Below are 24,301 nucleotides of genomic sequence, written 5' to 3' on the forward strand. Positions count from 1 at the left end.
GTTATGGTGCCAATACTGCAGGTTGGGTTTACCTTTTCGGGAAGCTCAAAAATAAAGGCAAATAATACCTGGTAAATATGGGAGTTCGCAGGCCTTTTCTTCTTTGTCGTTTTGCACAATTAGCTAAGGATTGTCATGTTATGTTTAAATATTGACTTGCTGCACTTTTTCTTTTTCGCAGTGTAGATAGCATGGCCGATATCGGGGTCAGTCTTACCCATCCTGCATCTCGAGCAGAAACAGTGGATCGCTCTTGTTGTTGACCACTTTCATTTGTGCAAACTCGAGGAACAATCGACGCACCGACGACAAACATTTGCGTGCGAACATTTCTGTTTTTTGTGATTTTGTGATTTTGGCTTTTGGGTGGGGACACCCGTCACTCTTCTTTTTTTCTTAAGGGGGCGGGGTGGAGTGTGGAAATGCCCAGATAAATGGGCAGATACAATTGTATCTTTATTTGAATGCTAACCCAGACTCGTACTTGTTATGTCATTTGCACATTTACACGTTGTCGCCAGCCCGCGTTTTGAGTTTTATTATTTCTTTTATCTCATTTGGGCCGAGTCGGTGCCAGTCAAGATCAACATTTAAATGTTGTACAATTACTCGAGCCATCATCGCATAGTTGCGATGCTTCTCTGGACCGCAGTGGTATGGCGATTAGTTGGGATCGGATGGAAACGAGCCACGGCCCATTAAGATTATGTGTGGCAGCAGCTTCCTAGTAAAAGCCAAGCCAAAATCGAGCTGCAGTTAAGTAACTCTTAGCGCCGTAATCATGATTTGGAAACTAAGAAAATTGTCAACTCTCAAATAAAAAGTGAGCAATGTAACGGGCTGTGGATATAGGTAGTCTGGCCAATCCATCGATCTGCTAATGTCGCAATACTCTTCGTAATCGAGGTAACCTGCGGATGAGTCTGCATATCCAGAAAGGGAATTCGGACATTTGGGGAGTTCGAGTCCCTGATTACGAATATTACACTTTATTTTCCCTTTAAAATGCAGTGACCGCAAATAGTAATTATTAATTCGATTGAAAAAAAAAACAGCCATTGTTAAATGATTTTTTTTGAGTACTATTTAATCGCTCACAAAACAATTATCATTGGTTTGAAAAAAAAAATTATACCATTTTTATCGATCAAAAATATTGCTCAAAGTCGTATTACTTTTTTTGTTCAGCGTTCTTGAAAGAGATTTGATGGCTGGCTTATTAAATGAATAATTTAAAAAAAATTGGTTTGCCTTGATTCACTTAATAAACTAACAAAAAATATATTTCAAGAATACTACACAGAAGAAGTTATCCGTTTATAACTCGCTATTAAAAACTATTACAAAGCACTGAAGCTATTTGATCGATTTTATATTTAAATTAAATTAAAATTTTATAAAATATTTAAAATTTTAAGCCTGAATATACGATGATTTCAAGGCGATATAATCGCTGGTGTTTAATATTACAAATTAAGGGAGGCAGTAACTGTAAAACTTGGCACCTTGACATTTGTGACTGAAGTGCATTATGTGTTTTTTGAACATGTAATTTTATAGACTAGACCTAAGGTTTACCCAAACTAATGGTTTGTCAAAAGGGCCAGTAAATAAACTAATTTTTCGTAACTTATAGTCGCTGAGACTTACATGTTTTCTTTGACACATAACGAATTAAACCTTGAACTAGTTACCACATTATAAATAATGTTTTAAATAACATTTTTTTAAATATGTTAGTCCTAAAAAACGATTTGGTTGTAGCATTGCTCTTAATATTAAACATAAACACCTCTTGACGGGCTAAGAATAAAGTGACGATCGCACCTTCAACTTCAAAAATTACTCATATCGAATTTTGTACCAAAAAAATCAACTAACTGGCACATATAAATCTGAGTTATATTAGTGGCAATTCTTAATTTTGTTACGAAGCCAAGTGGCATGAATCCACAACCATACCCAATTCACACATTTTTCAGTATCAATGAAGAAAAATATTGATTTGCTTAAACTAACTGAGAAGGTGCCACATTGGAGCTATTAAAATGTTGACTTTTTTCACCTGTCACATTTCATATGATTGTGGCAGAACTTCATAAATATTTTCAGTTAAATAAACATGGTCACAGGGTCGATATAATATTCTTGGCATGCTTGTTTCTATTTGATTATAAATTTAGCCAAAATTTATTTCCGTGTTATGGGAAAGTTAAAGGGCCTTCAGTGCGTTAAATGTGGCTTAACCTATAGGTGAATTAAATAATTAATTTATTTTATCTGAGATCTAAACTCTCTATTGCTTAAGCAAAGGGCCGATCCAATCCAAACAGCTTAAGACATTTGTGTAAACATCCAGAGGAAAGTTTCCGTGACTTCCGAGCTTAGCTTTTTCCGTGCACGAGGGGCTTGATCAATGGTTCAAATAATAGGATTTTGGATAGTCCACATAGATTTTTTATTTCGGATCCCCAGAAGTCCTTCAGCGTTCAGTTCAGCCCCAGCCAACGACTCGGAAGTTTTGGGTAAGATTAGTTCTTCTCTGGAATTTTTCCTGCTCCATTTTGTTAGTTAGTAATAGCAGGCTAATGGACTAAGTTTGATCTATTCAAAGAGATATTTAATTTAAGTACACTGTTAAAAAAACTTAATATTCTTACTCAATTAAGTTTTCAGCTATAATAAATATGAAAATGTATCATTTTTTTTTTTAATTTTTTATTTGGCTATTTTCTGTGCTGATTTAAACATTTAAGACAAATAGAAAAAAGATATATAACATATTTTCTAGATTAATAAACATATTTTTAAATATTTATTAAAATATTTTATTTTAGTTCATTATGCATAAGACTCCAGCTTATGTTATTTCTATAAGTTTTGTGGATACAAAAATACAATTTATTTTTAGGGATTTTAATAATTTAGGCTTATGATAATACTGCACAACAGCGTTTTTGCTGCATGGGGATTAAATTATGTTTATAGAGCCATATCAAAGTGTAACTGACGCGAGGTTTTTGTAATTTTGTTATGTTTTTATGCAAGATATCGTCGAGAGTTTGCTACATTTCATTGATACGCATAAAATTATATACCTACTTTAGATACAATAATCAAGATTATCATTTTAATTGCCATATATGTTGTATATTTAGGCAAAACAAAAGTTCTGGGTGTTTTAGTAGATACCACCTTTCTATGCCCAAGGAAAAATCGACATTTAAAAATACAACAAAAAAATACATGGGTGTAAAGCCTTTTGTTTTCCATAGTTTTAGATACCAACCACCATTGAGAGTTAAATATTGTAATTTAAAAAAAAAACCTTGGGTTCAATGAAAAGTATGGAACTCTTAAAAAGTCAATTTGTTTCTTGCCTAATCAATTTTGTTTTTGAAAAGCTTTGCAGAATATTTGTCAACGACGTCCAACAGTTTGATTGGCGGTGTTTCAAAGGAACCCTGATTTTTTGTGCACTTAATTTATTAAAAGTAAAATTTAACTTGGCTTAAAAAATATTTGACATGCCCCTAGCTTAAGATAAAAGAAAGTTCTGAAGATACCAAAAAATAGCATTTAACATATATTCTTAATTAGGGCTTATCATAATAATATTCAGTTACTTTATTATTTTTTATAGTTGGCGGTGTTCCAAGGAAGCCGTGCCCCAATGCAATTCCGCCTCCTCATCCTCCTTCTCCTCGGATAAAGATGACCCTTGTGCCCCATCTGTAGTTTCGAGTGCCTCAGTGGCGGAGTCGTTGTCACAGATATTTGCAACATTTTGCATGTTGCCTTTGAGCGGATGCCGCTCACGTAGCGAACGCGTCACGATGGCAGTTTCTCTCTTTGACTGGCTCTCTGTAGGTCTGTCAGTGCTGCCAGGTGTTGAGCTCCCGCTTAAGCTAGATTTTAGATGAAAGTAGCCTAAAAAAGGCTAAAAAACATGATATATCCAAACGGAAAAAAACATACGAAAAAATATATGTTAGTTAATAATTCGAAATTCAACATTTTAAACAAAACAATACAAATATATTTGCTTTTTTTTCAACAAAACATTGATTTTCATAATATAAACTTAATTAAAATAAACTAAAAACATGATAATGTAATTATTTACATAATCAATTGTTATATCCAATAGGAAAATTGAGGATTTCAATTTTTTTTTTGATTAAAACTAAATTTTTCCATGCTCAAAAATAGAAATGAAAATGTAATATACTTTGACACAACACCCATAGTGGTTAAATCAGTACCAATAATATTGAATTCAAAGTGAAAATACTTGGATTTACCGTGATGTTTCTCTGGATGTACAACTTGTTTTATGTATGTTAAGTTGTTTGTATAAGAATATTTAATTTTCAAATCCCTTTAACAAAACGTACTGTTTCATATATGATATATGTTTTCCTTTCATCTGTTTTATTTTTATGTGATATATCAAACAGATTTATGACATGACAGAAGTCAAAGGATTGTTGTTACTCCCTATTGAACAAGCTTATTTATGTTGAAATGATTAATTTATTATCCGATTCTCTTTTACTTTTATCGTTGCCTGAATATTTGTTGGCTATAGTTTATTTTCAAATAAGCTCGATCTAGCCTGAAACATGCTAAGGTGGCAGCACTAGTCTCTGTTTCTCCAGCGGCATTATTACTCTCTACCGCTCATCGTCGGTTCATCATCGACCGCCTTACCTGCCGCATTTTCCGCGGACAGCGCTCAGTTCGTGGGCGCCTGCGCGCATGTGCAGTCAGAGATTCAGATACTCTACTCAGATACTCAGATAATTCGATACTTGGACACTTCGTTGCTCAGCGATCGTTGTTTTTCGTCGGCGGTTGGGACTCGAGATCCAGTCGGAGATATTAAATACAATATTTGCACATATATTCGGTGTACAGCACAGCATCCCAGCCTTCTTTCGGCGATTGCAATAAAAGTGAAATTTAGTGCCCAAAAAGTTGCCAAAATCACAATCAAAATTTTTGTTTCGTTTTTGTTCGAGTGACGAGTGTGTTGCCAGTAAAAACAAATTCACAGGAATTGCAGGTCAGGTAGCCGTCGGTCTTAAGCCAGATACCTACTCGCCGGAATATCCAGATCAATCAATCAGCGGATCAGGGAGGATCGACCTTCAGCGAGGCGAACTTCTTCTTCAGAAATGGTGAGTCCCACACAGATCGAGTAGGAAAGTAAAATGCCAAGCAGTAAGACGAATCCAAAACCGAATTACCAAGAACTCTTCACACGGAACCATCAAGAATCGGGTTTACGAGCGCAGAAGGGGTCCGTAGGTCAGGTTTTTAGCGAGGGAACCAGAGCGATTCTCGTTCCCTGGGACGGTGACTTTTCGAATTTTTATAACATATTTGGGTTATATGCACATCGCCTGAGGCTCGTTATCACACTTCGATGGGCTAAAGAAGACAATGGAAAGGGAAATCAGCCCAGATGCCCCCTAGACATATAAAACTCTCTAAGTTTATTAGTTTATTTATGTTATTCAGCTTTGCCTATAAACTAGAATATAAAGAACTTCTATTGTTTTAAATCTCTTGGGCATTGTGAATACAACATACAACGGTCAAAAACTTGAAAGATTTAAATAAGATGAGTCTCGCAAGAAAGTTCTAACGAGTTTTTTGCCTTACCATTAATACATATTTATCTTGGCATCAGAAGCAAAAAAAGGTTGCTATTGGTTCAATAAATTGTTTAAAATTTTAAGACGTTAAGCACTAAATTTTAATGATTATATATTACTATTATAGTAATTCAGAAAGGATATGTATTTATTTTTCATTTAAGTAGTACCGATTTGAACTAGCTTCTTTAAACAAAGAAGAAAAAAAATGTTTAATTAATAAAATTTGTAAGAGATTAATGGCAGTTTTATGACAAAATATTTATTTATTTATTTCCTCATCATTATGATAAACTTAAAGTGGGTTTTAAAATTCAATACTTTTTCTCAGACTAAAACCTAATTTTAACTAAGTAAAATGTTTCCAAATATGTAAATTATTGAATTAAATAGAAATTAAAAATTCGAATTTTCAAAGTCGTGTAGAATCGATTTTTTGCGTGTAAATTCTTACCTGCTTATTTTTTGACTTAAGAACAACATCAACATTGTTATGTGCAGCACCTGACGTGGAGTAAATATATTCATTCTTTCTACAATTCAAGAAATTCTACAGCTTAAAGTTTTTACATCTCTAACTATTTCACGGAAATTGGTGCTTAAAATAAAAGAAGTTTAATTAAATAATGAAACTATCTTATAATGTAATTATAAGTAGGTAAATAAGAAAAGGGAAATTACAAGCAAATACCGTGTATCAAATTAAAGGACAATGTCGCTCAATGTTCATAATGCCCCATTAGCCAATAACCCAATTTATTCATGAAAAGCAAAGGCTGCAAATTGCTCATTGATCGCAACAAAATGCCCAATTAATCAATCTGCTCGCTTTGATCTTTGGCCAGATCATTGGGTTGCCAAACTGATGGCACAAAAACAGAGATCGTGATGCCGGTGCTCCAATAACAATAAAGAAATAATAAAGTACTGAATCATTGAAATGGTGCCCTTTCCCATGGCCCCTTGGGATTAGTCCGGGGATCATTTGCTCCCTGGATCATTACGCACCTTGTCATCCGGCGATCTTTGATGGATCTGTGTAAGCACGGGAATGGGAATGGAAATGGGCATGGAAATGGGAATGGAAATGGGAACTATAGCATGCCGATCACGGCCAAATCGTTGGGGAAGATCGATTGCGCAAGAGCCAGAAAATATTACTCGTATGATGGCTAAATGTACGAGTTTACGGGTATTACACACGGCCAATTGGGTGGCTCGGTTCGGTTTGGTTTGGTTTGGTTGAGGTAAGTTGAGGCAACACGCGTAACAGGTGCGTCGAGTGCATTTCAATTGTAATTGTGGTGTTCGCATTGTAATTGAAATCGAAAATCGAAAGAGAGTGTGTTTCGCGTTTTGTCTTTCGCCCCGCTTTTTTTGTTGTTTTATTTTTCGGACGAGGGGGTAACCATGCGAGATGCATGACGAATATAGACGAATATGGGTATTATATAGCATATACACGTAATTGTAACAGCCCCGAAAATGTTGTGCAGAAATGGTATTGTCTTTAGGCACCCACCCAATGGCCGATGCCCAGTTAAATATATCATCATATCGCATATCGCACATTGTACATTGTACATACCAAAAAGACCATGGCAATTCCCATTGTGTAATTGTTGAATTGCATTTTATGAGGCGGCACACTCTTTATTCCTTATAGTTTATTTTTTGTCACTTTTTTTTTGGTACTTTTTATTGAGTTATTTTTATGTTTTGTGCCATGCATCGTAAAAACCAATAAGCAGCCAGGCATGCTGATGGGGTGACCACTGACCACTGGACCTGCGAAGGGTTAAGGTGTCAATGACTGGCTAATGCGCCTCTTCCCGCCGTTGCATAATCGATGCAGATGATGATGATGGTGCTCCAGTGCTGATGATGCTGATGATGATGATGATGATGATGATGGCACCTCAATTCACCAAAGCCAACTGTCAATGCTTTAAGTAGAAAATAAAACTAGCCAGCGGGGCGTGAAAGAGGAGGCACTAATTCACATAATTACCGAATTCACGGCAAGTGCATTTTCAGCCCCGGAGGAGGCCCAATAAAACGCAATCGGAAAACGGTTCAATTTGCACTACCCAGCCCTCTAATTTATCGGCTGTCGTGATAAGTGCAGTTATATTACATGTCAATTTCAATTACACAGTGCAACACGGAAAATATAAGCTGTAGTCTTAACTTCAGATTCTTAGGGTGTTAATTGAAACTATGTATTTAAGGTCCATTTTCTGGTTTCGCTGACTTAGGTAGGCAACTTTAAGATTTCGATTTTATTATTATTTTATTTGTAACAACTAAAAAGCTTAAAACAATGATTCATATGTCCCGTTCATAATGAAGACTTAAAAATTACTATAAGAAAGTAACCATACTATTATTTTGATCTTAGGCATTATTATTATCGGTTTGTTTATTTTTTTTTTTGCCCTGGAAATGGGGCGATAATAAAATTTGTTATATAATTTCATGATGTAAAGAACATTTGTCTATTTAATATCCGAAAGCGTACGATGAGAACTTTTTAGAATTCAATGTCAATACAGCGGATTTACTTCAAAACTCTTAAAATGTTGCACAGTGTTATGTATTTAGGAAATGGTATAAAATCAGCCTATGATATGTACTTTTAATATTATTACAATATATAAAATACTTCAAGTGTCGATTTTAACAAGAAAAGTATTTAATCTTTATGAGAGTAGCCAAAATGCACATTTATATTCCCCTTTAAATTCACAAAAAGTTGGTTAAGTACAGTTTTTAACAGCATTTCTTTTATGAGTTCCGATTTCAATGTTCTTTCTGAAGTTGGCACATTTTTTGATGAGTAATTTTTCATACAATGAAAATGTTTGTTGATCTAAAATAGATACTAATTCAGACTGATTATTTAACATCGACCAATTTTAGGTCTTCATGTATTTTGTTTCAACAATTTTTGCTTTCTTTTTCCGCCCAATCGGCTTAGCATATTGCCAACTCACTTGCTTCCGTTTAAATTTGCGAAAGTACATTTCTGGGCTTCCGTTTGGGTGGACAATGAAAAAGAAGAGAAATTGAAACCTTTTTATGCAAATCGCCATTAATCAGAAATTTACATTTCGCGACAATGGTTTTCCGATCTCAGGCCGCCCCAGCTAAATTGTATAATAGATCGACTAAACGAGAGCAGTTATGCGAATTATGAGAAATATATGTGAGATATATGATTAGCAGATTACGCATACGCCATGTGTTACATGCGCGGCACAGTGGGCCAATTAAGGCAATGGCTGGCAATTAACGAGCCGAACCAAACAATATAATATCTGTCTCGAGCATCGCATTTGCCGGCCGCAGCCACACTTAATTATAATTAAATTTTTTATCTCTCTGCTTTGTGGGGCAGGGAAAAATCTGAAGACAAAAACCAAATGACTATAGTTTTAAATAATCAGTTGCAATTTCACTTCAATTTTAACAGCCCACGAAGAGTGTCAGATTATTTATGTGACACGGTCTCAGCCTCCGACTTTCATAATTGCAAGCTGCCAGTTTTCGGCAGCAAAAGAAGATGGGTTTTTCCTTTTTCCCACAGACACGGCGGTACGTCTAGATTTCCCCGAGCACCATTTGCAGAACTTGCATAACGAAACGAGAAAAGCCAACAGTGAGAAAATGCAGGTAAAATAATAAATAAATAAAGGGACGCAGCTAAGAGTCAAAGACGACCTCTTTTCCTCTTCTTTTGGCTGACCAACGTAACTTAATTGGCGTCACTTAGGCCAGCGAACGATCTTAATTACCGCATGAACCAAACAAAAAAAAAGCTCTAAAAAACTAAAAAAAATAGAAAAACAAACAGGTGGTGGGGGACAGGTGCTCGAATTTTTATGACTGACCCCCGCAGCCCCTCCCGTCAAAAAAAAAAAAGAAAATAAAGAGCAAAGAAAACTCACTCAACACGCAGTTGAAAAACAAAGGAAAATGCCTAGAAACAAAAGTGAACTTCAAGTCAAAGACAACAATGAGAGCAGCGGCAACAACAACCACTTTTACTTTTGTTTTCATTCGGGCTAGTTTTTTATTTAAGCCGACTTCTTTCTTATTTTGGATTTCAACTGCCAAGTTCAGCGTCGGCGTTGCACAGTGGCCCAAGTTCTATGGAAAAGTTAGGTGATTGATATTATTGTATTGGTCATTATCCCATCACAAAAATTACTAGAAATGAAACTGATCTATTGACTTCTAAATAATATAAGCACTTTTTTTGAGGTGGGTAAAAAGTTAATCAGTTGGATAGGTTTAGCTGTTTTCCTCACAAATTTCTAAAATCAGTTCTCAACAGACACTTAAACTAAAGTAGGGATATTTGTATACTTCATTTTTACTTGTATATATTTATTATATTTTATTGATTAAAGAAAATAAATAATTTTCTTGAAATTTATTATGTTAATATGACCAGATATTCCATCTGAGTTATTTAGGGCTCAAGTTGGTACCATTTCACACTCACATTATAGAAATTAGCCAGGAATAGACATAGTAGTTACTCAGCATTTTGTTGAGTACAAAGAAAATCTAGATGTGATCTTTTAAATTCAGGACATTGTGATAAAGTTTCGTTTGGTTCTGTTTTTTTAGCTAGGGTTCACTGAGAAAAGCCTAACACATGCTCCACTGTGGCTCAATTGCCCGCTAACCCACAAGGCAGGTCGCTGGAATACCGGCCATCTCCCCCTCCAAACCCCCCTTTTCATTTCGTGCAAAAAAGTAAAGCAAACGGCGAGCCAGTCGAGCGGGCGGTCCACAAGTCTCAAAGTGGCGGGGTTTTCAGGCAGAGCGACCGGTTCTATGGGGAAAAAAGGTTTCCAGGCGGAGTCAAGCTCACGTTGTCACACGACAATTACACGCAAGTGTTGAGAGTGAAGCGGCACGCCCCCCGCCTCCTTCTGAAGTGCCACCGCCCCTCCCCCTTCTTGCCCAGCCCCCCGAAGCTCGGTGCGCGTGTGAAAAGCGCATAATTTTTGGACGCGGACAAATTTTCACTTTTTTCCCGAGCATCTCCTCCAAGTTTCGAGTTTTTCTCTCTGCTTCTCCTTCGTTTGCTCGCATTTCTTATTGTTCCACACGGTCACACCGAATCGGCGGAGATATAGATATAGGTATAGCCCCATATGGAGGTATAGAGGTGGTGGTGCGGAGGGCATACCCGGACTAGCCCTGTGGGTGAGTGGAGCGACAATGGAAAGGGGCAGCAATAAAGTCCACAATGCGCCGATTATGCTTGCAATCTTGGGAATCATTACTGTTGCTATTATTATTATTATTATTATTATTTTTATTATTACAATGCCGGGTCCCTACTGCTTTTTACTGCCTTTTACGTGGCGCTTCGCACTGAAATCTAATATGTGGAATCAAAAGGGGGATATACATATCTACCTACCCACCTATATCACTGCCAACTCTTATTGCCAGCCACTTTGGCCAATTATGGTTTTTACTTACCTCCATCCATATCTTTTTTCTCCAGCTTTACTGCTTGATTTAAGATTGGTTTCGTTAATTTATGAGTAATTTGTCATCTGTCTTTCATCTTTCGCACTTTTTGTTTTGATTTGCCGGGGGTAATATTCAAATTTTGGAGTTCGTATTATGTTCTATTACACTTAATATGTATAATTTAAGTAATAAATATCTGATATTAAGTATAAAAAAAAACACTTCTCAACGAGGTTAAAAAACCGTGACGATCGAACCTTTAATTTAGCATTTGACTAAAGAAATACTCTATTTAATTACATTTTTTATCTCAGCATGCAGAATAGGAACATTAAAATTATTTTTATTTAAGGAAGGAGTTAAGTCAGTGTTATATATATAACTAAGAAAAAAATATTATTTTTTAAATAGATATAAAATATTTTCAATTAAATGATTTTATACATTTTTTTTTTGGTTTTGTGTTAAAAAATCCTGGATAGTACTTTAAACTTTGATTAACTTGTTTAGAAAATAACCTTTTTTGACCTCATTCATATCGCAGTCATATCAATGATTTATTGTATGTGGGGGGGTTTGTTTATAGGGTAAATAAATATTTGGTCAAACAAACCTTTTTTAATACCCATATTGTTAACAGTTTCATCCTTCCTTGTTTTTTTCGCGCACATATGCATATACATTATAGCCGTGGGACATTGTGCGTAAGCCAGGGAGCAGAAAGTCAGAAAGTGGTAACTGATGCCTTCAGACGGGCAAGACACCACAATGATCGACTGCGGTCTTCCGGGACTCGGGATCGGGATTGCGTTTGGGATTGAGATTGGGATTGGGATTGGGATGGGGTCTTGGATTGGATTGAATTGGATTGGATTGACTAGATGGAGCGATAGATAGCTATTATGCAAAGTCGGTTACGATCGATCGTCAGATCGGTTAATGCACTAATTTGTTTATAATGACGATTGGTGAATGTGGAGCCATCGGGTTATGCGACAAATGCTGGGTGGAAACTTGTTAATTGCTCGCGTGCTGTCACAATTGCTGGCGATTCCGCATTGCGTCGAGTACTTACTTGAGTACGAACATACATACATCATCATTATCATCATCGCAGCAGTTGCGCATTGCTCATCGCACAATTATATAGGCATCAGCCATGACAGACATTTCGCAAATGTCTTTGGCATTTTCTTGGTCTCCAGATGTAGTATGCTTCCACATTCACGTTCACAGTCACATTCACAGTCACATTCACATCCCAGTGCCCAGAGTCCAACATGATCCGCAATCGCAGTTGAGCGTGGCAGGCGCAGCTAATCAAATTAGCCAGCTCCATGAATTATCCACATTCGAGTGAATCTGGGGTCGTGACAAGGCCAATGGCCACTTGACCACTTGGCAGCGAATCTACGTGTGCAATTTTCATGTCACACGAAATAAAGCCATCATACTTTTTGGCTGCATTAATGAATGGTTGCAAAGTGTAATTGGGCAACTTGATTTATTGGCGTAAATTTCACACTTAAGATTATTTACACCGAAAAATAGAATCTATCATTAACAATTAGCCAAATTAGAGGTATGAAATGTATAAAATATATTAACTTTCTAAACGAATACCGAATATTAATTACCACTTAACTTTTAAATAATAAAAATAAAAGCTGCGTAATACTTGAAATATTCGTAACTGATTTTAATAACTAGCTACGAGTGTAAATAAGTCGCGCACTACCGCTTCCATATCAATTTCCTGCCCAGCGTTAACAAAAACTTATCAGGCAATTAAATATATAAAACTTCGCATTATTCGCGGGCCATCTGATAGCATTCGTATAACGTATTCGACAGTCACCTGTCGGCCCATGAAAATGCTGACAGACAGCGAGATAAGTTCATTCATCGATTAAAGTCGCTTCGTAAGTATTCGTAATGACAATTTGAGTTGTAAGTTGCCAGAAGACTAATAAATCTAAAATATTGGTGAAATTAATTATTGACTGTCGTCAGCTTGTCCCACATTTGCATTGCATTTTGTGCCATCTCATTTGGAAAAAGTTGTCGCCAAGAAGGGGCTGAAATCTTCGCACCTGTCGCCTGGTCCAAGCAACACAAACCACAACAGACATTTCCGCCACGAAGACCCATACGATGATGTTGATGATGACTAGGCCAACGTAAATGCGGAAAACGTTTTTGCATTGCCTGGAAAAGCAGAGATCAGCAAAACGAGGCGAAAGTGATAGCCCCACGTTGGGCGCCATTTAATGGACCAGATAAATGGATCGATGGGGAGGAGGTGCCAAGGTGTCACGATCTCGGGAAGATTGAGTAAACAATAGAATTGCACTCGCAATGCAATCACTGCATTAGGATCTGTCGCAAGAGATGTTGCACATGACAGTTAAATGGTGTCTGGTGCTACCACCACTTTAACTCAAGTCATCAGAAAAGTTTCACAAATAATGTGCTCACTGAAAATATACAATGGTGGCTAAGAAATTTATAGAGGATTAAAATATAATCATGCACAGAAGGACATGGCTTGAACGGGGTCACCAAAACATATTCTGAATTGGTTGAATACATTTGTAAATTTGATTGTAAATATAGGTATTTACACAAATCATATGCAAAGATGCTTATAGATAGAAGATTTAATAATGCACAGAGGGTCACCATGATCCGTCTTCAGAACATTAAAGTTAGTTTTTGAAACAATCTAATCGACACTTTTACTGTTCTCTATTAAATACCTACCCGAATGACCAAAATCTATCTAAATCTTAAGTGCAACCATAGAGTGGATAAGTTGGATGATCTCACCGAATTATCAAACATTGATGAATTATTTTCCTGGTTTTTCCCCAGGATGATCATATCCATTGGCCAGCTGTGGTTTGGAGAGCCAATAAATATGAATGCATATTTTCATGGGGGGTCATTTCTGGGGGCATAGCTGCCATCTCCATTGCCGTATCCATATCCATCTGCATTTTCCAACGCCACGTCCGCTGGCGGTTGACGACTTGCGGCCCATAAAAAGGCATTTGTTGTTTTCATTACTTTGTTTTTGTTTTTGTGTTTTTTTTTTTCTGCCTGTTTTGCTTTTCCTTTTCTTTAGCAGCAATATTTGCAATGGCGCATGCGATATGAGTATATTTTCATAATTAATTTCTTTGGCTTTTGTTGGGCAGAAGTGAAATATTGCTGCCAGCACTCAGGCAGTGGTTGCTGTTGCTGTTGCTGTTGCTGTATGGAAAACCTAGTGCCTCTGTGCTGTGACAGTTTTTGTTGCTGTTGCGTTTTTCTTTTATTTTAATACACCCCTCATCACAAAGCCCAAGCCCAAGCCAAAGCCAAAGCCAAAGCCTCCCGAGTTTTATCGACAATTTCACTTTTCTGCACAGCCGCAGAGGAGCGAAGATGCAGCTGAAAGGCGGGAGGTCGGTCTGTCGGTCGCTTGGTCGCTTGGTCGGTCTCTCATATGTATGTGATGACGAGCCAACAATTGCGGTTTGGTTATTTGCCCCCAAAAAGATTCCCAAGCACATTGTTGGATCGCGTGCAGATTCATACCAACCTCAGTCTTCAGTCCTCAACCCTCAACCCTCAACCCCTCCAACTTGCCATGCCATTTGTCAAACCCTATGGGTTGTTTGCCATTTTCAAGTGCAAAGCCAAGGTTGCATGTGGCGGCCACAGATCCTCTCCGGCGGCGGGAGTTGTTTTTATTATCGACACGAAACGAGTTTTGGGCTCTGTCGCCGCAAGTTCCCAGAGTTCCGAGAGTCACAGCCAGACCAGATCCAGACCCAGACCCAGACTCTAAGTGGCACTTCACTTGGCGAAAAGACAACTTCCAGAAGAACAAACAATACTTTGCATATAACATAAGAAATAAATTTACATCTGTGCTGCTGTAAAGTTTTGTTGAAACGAACCTCCCAAAAATCTAAAAGCAGTTGAAGGCACACATAGCATTCAAACAAAATTAATTCCACACATCTTAAACCGTTAATTTAGTATACAAAAGGTTTACGTTTTCAATGTGTTTAAAGATTCTTTTCAAAATAGCACTTTATAAATAATAATTTATATACATTTTTGTTCTTAAAGCAAAAACTCATAAAGCTGCTGCGGCATACCATAAATAATACGAAATTACTGCCCAAAAGTCTATGCCATGGATGAAAATTATATTATTACTTAATCCTTTGTAGTGCTGTCTTAAGGATTTTTAACAATCGTGAATTTATAACAATTTTCGTTGGTTAATAAGCTGGAAGTACTGATTGAGAGTACTATCTAGGAGTCAATTTTTCGAATGGTTTATCAGTTTTACAATTTAAAACATTTAAATTATTTCAATTTCGATTGCCCAAATTGTAGAATTAGCTAAGCTAAGTTTTCTTAAAATAGTTCTATAGAAATTAATGCTATTAATTTTATGTAAAATATATAAATAAAAAAAAAACAATAAAATAAAAAACCCTTATGGGTACTCAATGGGAACTCAATATGGGAACTCAATTTACAAATTTGTAACTCTGTAATCGAAAATTGTTAACTTTAAAGGATTTGCTTTAAATGAATTGATTAATTCTATGTCGATGTGACTAGGGCAACAACAATAAGCTAATGCTTGCAGCGCTGGTCTATTTCATTAAACAAATTAAATTCAAATTTTCCAAAGTTTCAGTCCGTAAATTAGTTCTAGCTTAAATACAACATACTAACAAGGCATTTTTGATTTTCTGAGTGTAAGACGCGACTCCTCCATCCGTCAGCTGCTCGGCTGTTTGCCAACAGTTGCAGAATTTCACTTTCTTTTCAAATTGCGGCGACCTCGATTTATTGCCAACCCAGCGACATCGCCATGTGGACGAGGTGGATTCCAGTGGAGTGGGATTGGGATTGAGTGGCACTGGCAATGGTCGTGGTGGTGGTAGTGGTGGTGGCGGTGGTGGTGGTGGTGGTCGTAGTGGCATTAGTGGCCCCCGCGGATCTGGCTTTGTTTTGATGCTGGCTTAATTGAATTACGTTGAGTCGCAGCTTCTGCTTCTGCCCAAGCTTTGGCTTCGACTTTGAAGCTGTACGTGGAAGTATCCCAAATAAGAGACGAGCTGAATAAACACATAAAATAATAATAATTATGGGAAAGTGAACGCCCATTGTTGGCTCTCTCGGCTGTGTCCGTTTTTGGCTGCTTATTGATAACTCTACATTAATGAGAGCTCATTTTCACATAATTAGTTGCCGGCTCACTGGGAGACTGGGAAACTGGGAAACTGGGAAAATTGGGAAATTGCTAAAATCAAGGGCTAGGGGCAGTTTCGCTTTGCGTCAAGAGGTGAACAAATTTCAAAGTGAATCTCTTCTCGATTTCTTTTCAAGATAGCAACCTGTTTATAACCTTATCTAAGCTTAGAAAAATGTTAGAGGTGTTTTGTTTTTTATTTACTCGATTTTTAAACACTGAAAATACTGTATTTTGTGACTTTTATAAATAACAAGAAAGGAAGCAAACTTCGGCAAGCCGAAGTTCATATAACCTTGCAGCTATTGCAAGAATTAAATATTTTTTAAAACATTAAAATTATGATTTACTTGCGTATATGTTTAAAAACATTGAAGCTTGCAGCTCAATTATTAGATAGTTATTTTATATATTTTTATTATTTCTATGAGAGCTATATGATATAGTCGTCCGATTTTGATGAAATTTAAACCATAATTTTAAAATATTTAACCATAACTATATGTCGAGGAACTAAAAAAATATTTTAAAACAGCAAACTAAAAAAATTTGTTATACCCTTGCAGAGGGTATTGTAATTTCTGTCGAAGTTTGCAACGCAGTGAAGGAGACATTTCCGACCCTATAAAGTATATATATTCTATATTCTATATATATATAATATATATCAGCATCATTAGGAGAGTGAAAAATTGTTTGTTTTTGGCCAATTTTCACAAAAAAGTCAACAAAGTAAAAATATGCGAAAATTTTAAATAAAATATTATTTTTCGATTGGAGACTGACAGTTTAGGTCGTCAACTGCACAAAATTGTTACAAAATTATTTTTGTACTATTCATTTATTTTTGATCAAGTTCCAACCAATATTTAATTTAAAGGAAATAAAGGACATAAAAAGGAAATTAAAATGTTGTGTTATTTTTTAAAGTTTTTCATAAAAACGAAATTGTTAATTCCACAAATCGGTTTCCCAATTCCCACACTTGTAAATTTTTCGGGTGATTATCCGAACGCGCTTCCCACAATTTTCCGAGATATCTGTTGAACTTCGCCCGACCTTGGAAGGGGGTGGCTCAGCAATGACTGTTGATCGGACGGTATCGGATCGGATGCAGTGCACCCAGCTGGCAATAAATCAACGGACGAAAATAATGGCCATAAATAATGGCAAATTGTCGTTTAGAGATGCACATGAGTGGGGAGGAAGTCATCACCCGAGATTTATTTCGTTTTGTTTGGGGTTTTTTCATATTTTATTGCGGTGTGTGGAGTGTGTGGAGGGAAATAGGGGGGAATGAGGGGTAGATGGCCAGTAGCTGGCCGCCACTTACCTTGGCTAATTACCAATTTGGACAAGTGACCACCGACCCAGCCCCACTCGACCAACCCAAACAGCCCGACTCACCTGGAGAAAGTGGCTTCCATTTAGCGTTCGTGCCGATTCTCAACGCCAATTGTTGATAAAAATGTGTCCGGAAAATATTTATTGCCATCAGAAGTATTTATAGGTGCCATGGCTTCTTAATGATAATAAGATCTCTAATATTCTTCCTACTACCTAATCACTATTGCATGAATGTCATACGATTAAAAGTTCTTTGAGTAAAGATTATTAAAATAGTTTCCAAATTTTTCCTTTGTCAAATTATTAAATTGTAAGCGGAAAACGTTTCCTTTTGTTTATGCTCATCCATTAAGGAGCTCTCCCCCCTTCCCCTCCCCATCACTATCTGATAATTGGTTTTTTATCTCGCCACTACATACTTTATGGCTTAGTCAGTTTGTTTGTGCTGGAATAATCAGTTCGTGGAAGACTTTCCATTTAAAAGCCATTATCGTCACCCAAATTATCTGATATTGATTTGTTATTGTTGTTTAGCTCTTTCGGAAAGGTTGTAAGAACTTCTGCAAATCTTAAGGGTAATTGTTCCATGGCAAAGATTAATCATTAGATTTTTAGATTTTTATAGATTTAGAAAACAAAATTCTAAAGGTATTATCACCTTAAACTTTTGTTTAAATAGATCAAATTAGTGCAGGTGTGGGTTACCTTTTTGCAAAGCTTGAAAAAATTATATTTTAAAATTACCAAATCCTATCTTAAGGTAAGGCCAACTTTAGTTGGCTAACAGTTGTGTCCTAGACATTTGTATCATGTGTAAGGTAATTTTTCCCATTTCATTTTCATTTTACAGCTCATTAATCATAAATGTAAAGTCATTTTTATTTTTTTGGTGAACAAATTCATCAAATTATTTTGGAAAAAATATCTATGATATTGGAGAACCGTAACAACAGTCGTATTCCAGAAAATTTCATATATAATTGGTATATCCAAAAAGAAAACAAATCCAAGGCTATTTTGAGGTAATTCGTCCTAAAATATTTGTAGAACAATAAATTTTATGCGCATTATTTTAAAATGTGAGAACATTTTGTTTTATGTATGCAAAAATTTATGTATTCATTTTGGAAAAATATATCAAGGGTTTAAATATCTGTAATAGTTGTATCTTAGAAAAGTGTATCTAAACTTGGTACATCCGAACAAGAAAACAAAACCTAGGGTCATTTGTAAATATAAAAAAATTGTATTAAAAATATTATATATGTTTTAGGCTCATTTTTCAGCTAACTGTTCCTAAATGTAAAGACATTTTGTTTTTTGGGTGTATTAATTGATAAATTCATTTTGAAAAAAAGTACTAAAGTAAATATCCGTGATTTTGGAGAGTTTTTCACTCGACCTTGTCGAATAATTGCTCTTTTATTCCCTGGCATTTCTTGATTTGCCAAGTGTCAACTTCAAGTCCGCGAAAAGTGAACCGGATTGGCTTGCCTGGTGGACTGTTGGACTGCTGGACTGTTGGACTGTTGGACTGGTGGCACATCTTTCATCTCAGTCCGCAACCGGATCGCCTGCTCTCTATAAATTAAAAGCGTTGGCGTCTGGCCGGGATTTATGAGATGGAAAGTGAAATTTGGCAGCTAATCGGAATGTCCCTCTCTTTCTCTCCATTGCAGGCTCTCCATTTGGGTCTTGGTCTTGTCACCCTGATTTTGGCGTCTTGGCTGGCCTTGTCCACGGCGCAATCCCAGGAGAGGATTGGAAGATCGGCGTTGCCGGCCCAACCGGCGGATCATCTGGTGCCGCCTCCACTGCCCATTCCCCAGCGATTAACGCACGCTGGAGCGGGATCTCCTTCGGCGGTTGCACCTTCCGTTGCTCCAGTTGCTTCAGTGGCTCCAGTTGCCAATCCCGAAGCCACTGGCTTCATGACCCGTGTGGCCAGATGGTTTGGCCTGGGTGGCGGCGGATCATCGCCCAAGGATCAGCAACTGGGGGCCAGCAACTCGTTGAGCTATGCCTATCCCAAGCCAGCTGCAGGTGGCTTCGATGCGGGCGGCAAGCCCTGCAGCCTGTGCAACAAGTATCCCTGGGTGCCCATGGTGGGTCAGCAGCAGCAGCAGCAGCAGCAGCAGTTGCATCCGCAGCAGCTCAACAGCCAGCTGCAAGTGCAGCAGCAACAACTGCAGCATCTGCCGCAGCAGCAGCAGCAGCAGCAACATCACCCGCAGCAACAGCTGCTGCAACATCACCAGCAGCAACAACAACAACAACAACAACAACTGCTGCAACATCCCCAGCAGCAACATGCAACATGGCAGCAGCAACAACCGCTGGCCCAGGCCTCGCAGCAACGTCAGCGGGCGGTGCAATTCCTTCAAGGCTCCGGACAGAGTGTCTTCCTGCCCTTGGTGGTGCCACTGCCCCCACTGTACAATGCCCAGCCCTTCCGGCCGGTGCCATCGCCTCATCCACATCCTCATCCCCATCCTAATCCGCATCCTCATCCTCATCCTCATCCGCACAAGGAGAATGCGGTGGCCCAGTCGGAGGTGAGATCAGTGCCAGTTTCCCCACCACAACTGGCAACTCCTGCCCCTCAAGGGCCCAGCACCTCCAGCTTCGAGATTGTGCAGAGCCACCAGGTGACGGACTTCGTGACCTCCGTGGAGTACCCGGCCACCTTTGTGCAGTCGCATGCCATCGATTTGGGTGGTCAGCAGGTCAATGCCGAGCGGGAAGCGCAGCCGGACATCAGTACAGTGCGCTACCAGCTGGAGGATCTGAGCAGTGGCCAGCTGCATCAGCATTTGCCCGCCTCGCAGCTGCTCACGGAGATTGGGCAGTTTGCGGAGTCCACCACACAGCCACCGGCGGCGGATAACTACCCAGCGGCCTCCTCCCAACAGCAACTGCAGCAGGAACAGGAACAGGAACAGGAGCAGGAACAATCCTTCTACTATGCCGAGCAATTCCAGGAGGAGACGAGCACCATAACGTACAGCACCACTACGGATTTACCCATTACGACGACAATTGCGCCACCAGCGTCACCTGTCATTGAGCTGAACAACCATTTGGCTGCAGTGCAGCATCATCGCCAGGGCATCGGAAGGGGCAGGGAAACGCCCAAGCGTCTGCTGGATTCACCCATTAACCACGCCCCCTTGACAGGAGCAGGAGCAGGAGCTGGAGTTGGAGCAGGAGGAGGAGTGGGGGGGTGGGCGACCCTTCACCCGCGATCCCGCCGATCTTGGCTTCCGTCTCAGCCAGGTGTACACGCCCACACAGCCACCGACGCCCACTTCCACATACGGCGCCATCGATGCCAGTGGACAGTTTGCCGGCATGGCACCGCCAAGTCCGCAGCAGGTGATCATACCCTATACCACCAAGCAGCGACCACGCCCCTTCGAGAGCTGGACGCCCTCAAGGCAGTTGAACCACCACCAACCGAAACCGAATTCCCAGCAGAATCACAATCAGAATCACTATCACAATCGAAATCAGAATCCTCACCATGGCAACGACCTGGAGGAGGAGCCACATGAGCAGCAGGAGTCGAAACTAGCCACAGCCACGGTGACGGCACCACCACTGCCACCCAACTCGCGACGCACCACCAAATACCTGACCAAGATCCTGGCCTCCAATCTGAGGGAGCTGCTCAAACGGGAGCGGGAGACCAAGCGATTGCTGCCCGGCCAGGGATTGGGCGTGGACATCTCACGGCTGCAGCACAACATCGATGGATGGACGGAGCAGGAGTACAACTCCCTGTCCCATCGGCCCAGCACGCCCACCATTCGGGGCAGATCCAAGCACATACCCTCCGAGTATCTGACCACCACCACGACGACCACCACACCATCACCCACTTCGTTGAGGGACCAACACCAACAACAACACCATCACTTTCAGCGCCAGTCGAAGACCACGCGGGGCGAGGGCTTCGAGCTGGGTGCCGCTCCACCCACCGATGCCGGCGATCTGTCCACCTCTATCAACAATCTGGAGCAACTGCATCTGCTGGGCGAGCGCGGCGCAAAGGGCTTCCAGCCCATCGAGGACAATCGCCTGCACTTCGACTACTACGATGCTCAGCAGCGGCCGAGATCCACCGCGGCCATGACCAGCAGTAGCACTAGCACCACCACCACCAGCACCACCACCTCGCCACCCAGCACAACGACAGCGGTGGCTCCGCTCTATGTGCGCAGCACGCCGGCGCCCAAGGAGTTGTGGAAACAGGCCCAAGTGGCCATCCTGCCGCAGACCAACGAGAAGGTCTATGTGGTCACGCCACAGCCGCGCCACCAGGAGCACCACCCAGTGGAGCAGAAGCAGGAGCAGGAGCATCGGGATCGGGATCGGGATCGACACGAGGCCTCCGCCTCTGCTCCGAGACCCGTTTACCAGACGCCAGCGCCGCGGTTTCCACGGATGCGGCCCACTCCAGGTAAATGTGGCGAAATTAAACTATTGTTACATGATACCACGAAACTATCAAAATAAATCTTATGTAATTTAAGAACAAGGCCTTGGCCTACAGTTGAAGAAATGAATCTAAAAAGTATGTCTAGGATATATTATTTAGTCTTGAATTAATACTTATACTTTGATACTATGTGAAGTCTATATTCAAAAACTTTTCATTTTTATTAAGAGGATAATTTTTGTTTTTTGGAGTCCTTTTTGTAAATATTGATTTTTTTAGTCCCGTCCTCATTTGACTGTAAATACAATTTACTTAAAATATTTTTAAAGCAGGGACAGAAATTAGCCATATTTTTTGTTTTGATTTTCGAATTAAATAATAAGTCATTAAATAATAGCCTTGCGATGATAGTAATTGATTACGTTTTCTAATCCGCAATTAACATAATTTATATTTTTTTTATTTTTTTTATTATATTTGAGCAATAATTTTTGCTTGCACATAATTATTATGTTCTGATAAATAAAGTAACAGGAAAATAATAATTATTTAATAAACTAAATTCTTATTAAACAAAATAAAATACAAAAATAATGATTAGCGACCATAATGATTACGATTTATTTTTTTGCCGCAGCTTTAGTTGGTTAACAAGATCTAAATGATATAAATAACATAATTACAAAGTCAAATATGAAATAATGTAAGATTTTTGTTCCATTCCTTCGCAAGATTTAGATTTAGATTTTTCTAAAAATATAAAACAATGTAGTTTTTTTTTTAATAACTTGAGATAGTAAGTCGAAGAGCCAAAAACTAGTAAATACAAAAACAACTTTTGTTGTTGTTCTATAATGTGAAGATATAAATTAAATTAAGTAAGTGACCAATAACGCATATTCTAAAACATACGGAAAGCTGCTGTTTTGAGGTATTTTTCTTATAGGTAGGAATTCAGTATTCTATACTAATACTTTGTTGTCTCTGATTACTGTCTGCCTCAATTAGCAGGTGAAGTAAAGTCGGCCACGCCCACCAGTTCGTCACAGCTGAGAAACTATACGCCGGACATTTTTGGACTGATGGGACTGTCCGCTTTTGTGCCGGCGGAACCCGTGGAGATAATCGACGGAAATTCCAAAGTAAATCGCAACTCACCTCGTCTAGACATGTAATCGAGCTTCTCTCTTGTCTTCACCACACCACAACACATGATTCACCACATTTCACCTTACTGCAACTAAATCATTCCCACCACCTGCACCACCCACAATACACCATTCACCATTCACCACACACCACAGGTCAACACGATAGTGACGGCAGCCCCGACGGCGGCTGCACTGCAACGACCCACAGCGAAACCCATGATGTCGCCCTCGCCCAGATAGAGGTCATGGCCGAGGTCAAGGGAAAAGGTCAACCCTCAACCCCCCTACCTATTGTAATATATTTCCCCCTCCCCCCCGGCCACCCCTTCAGCCACCCGAGGATGCAAGCTAGTTTATAGAGCCAAGTCTTTGGAAGTGCTACGATAAGAGAGATCCGATCCCGAATCACAGTTAGAGTATTTTCGCATTTGGTAGCTTTAATGAGAGACGAGGAGCAGAGGACCATGATGAGTATCCATGAGGACAGAGAACCAAAGGAAGAGTGGATGGAGCTACCCCTAGATTATAACCTCGAAAAGATTCGAATTTTTTATTTTTTTTTTTTTTAGCAATCTCTGATATTTTCGCGGGTTTCCCTTCGCTAGTTGTATGTAGTTCTATGTATAAATATCTATTATATCTATTTCAATCTATACGGAAAGTTGGTTGTCAGGCGATTGACAACGCTGCAATCGATGAAGCAACCCAAAAATAGCAAAAATGAATTGAACGAATAAAATACAATAAATCAAAGTCATTTTAATGTACCTACTCTAATTTGTAAGTATAATTGAATAAAAATAAAATATCATCGGACTTTTATTATATAAAAACAGCAAGTATTATTTTTTTGTTATTTGAATTTAATTTTTAAGCTTCAATTTTACAAATCTTATTAAAGAACCCATTATAATGAACATAAAAGATTACCCCAAAA

General features: G+C 38.9%; 1 protein-coding gene across 1 annotated transcript; it reads left to right on the top strand.

Annotated features, from left to right (window-relative positions):
- Window positions 1–4,743: 4,743 nt before the first annotated feature.
- LOC108134899 (histone-lysine N-methyltransferase 2D) lies at window positions 4,744–24,192 on the top strand. Its single transcript, XM_041710719.1, has 5 exons — window positions 4,744–5,183; window positions 19,452–20,957; window positions 20,989–22,234; window positions 23,225–23,355; window positions 23,518–24,192. The coding sequence occupies exons 1-5, from the start codon at window positions 5,181–5,183 to the stop codon at window positions 23,602–23,604; spliced, it is 2,973 nt and encodes a 990-aa protein (XP_041566653.1). The 5' UTR covers window positions 4,744–5,180; the 3' UTR covers window positions 23,605–24,192.
- Window positions 24,193–24,301: the final 109 nt, after the last annotated feature.

This window comes from Drosophila elegans, unplaced genomic scaffold (genome assembly GCF_018152505.1).
Source record: "Drosophila elegans isolate 14027-0461.03 unplaced genomic scaffold, ASM1815250v1 contig_149, whole genome shotgun sequence".
Classification (NCBI taxonomy): Eukaryota; Metazoa; Arthropoda; class Insecta; order Diptera; family Drosophilidae; genus Drosophila; species Drosophila elegans.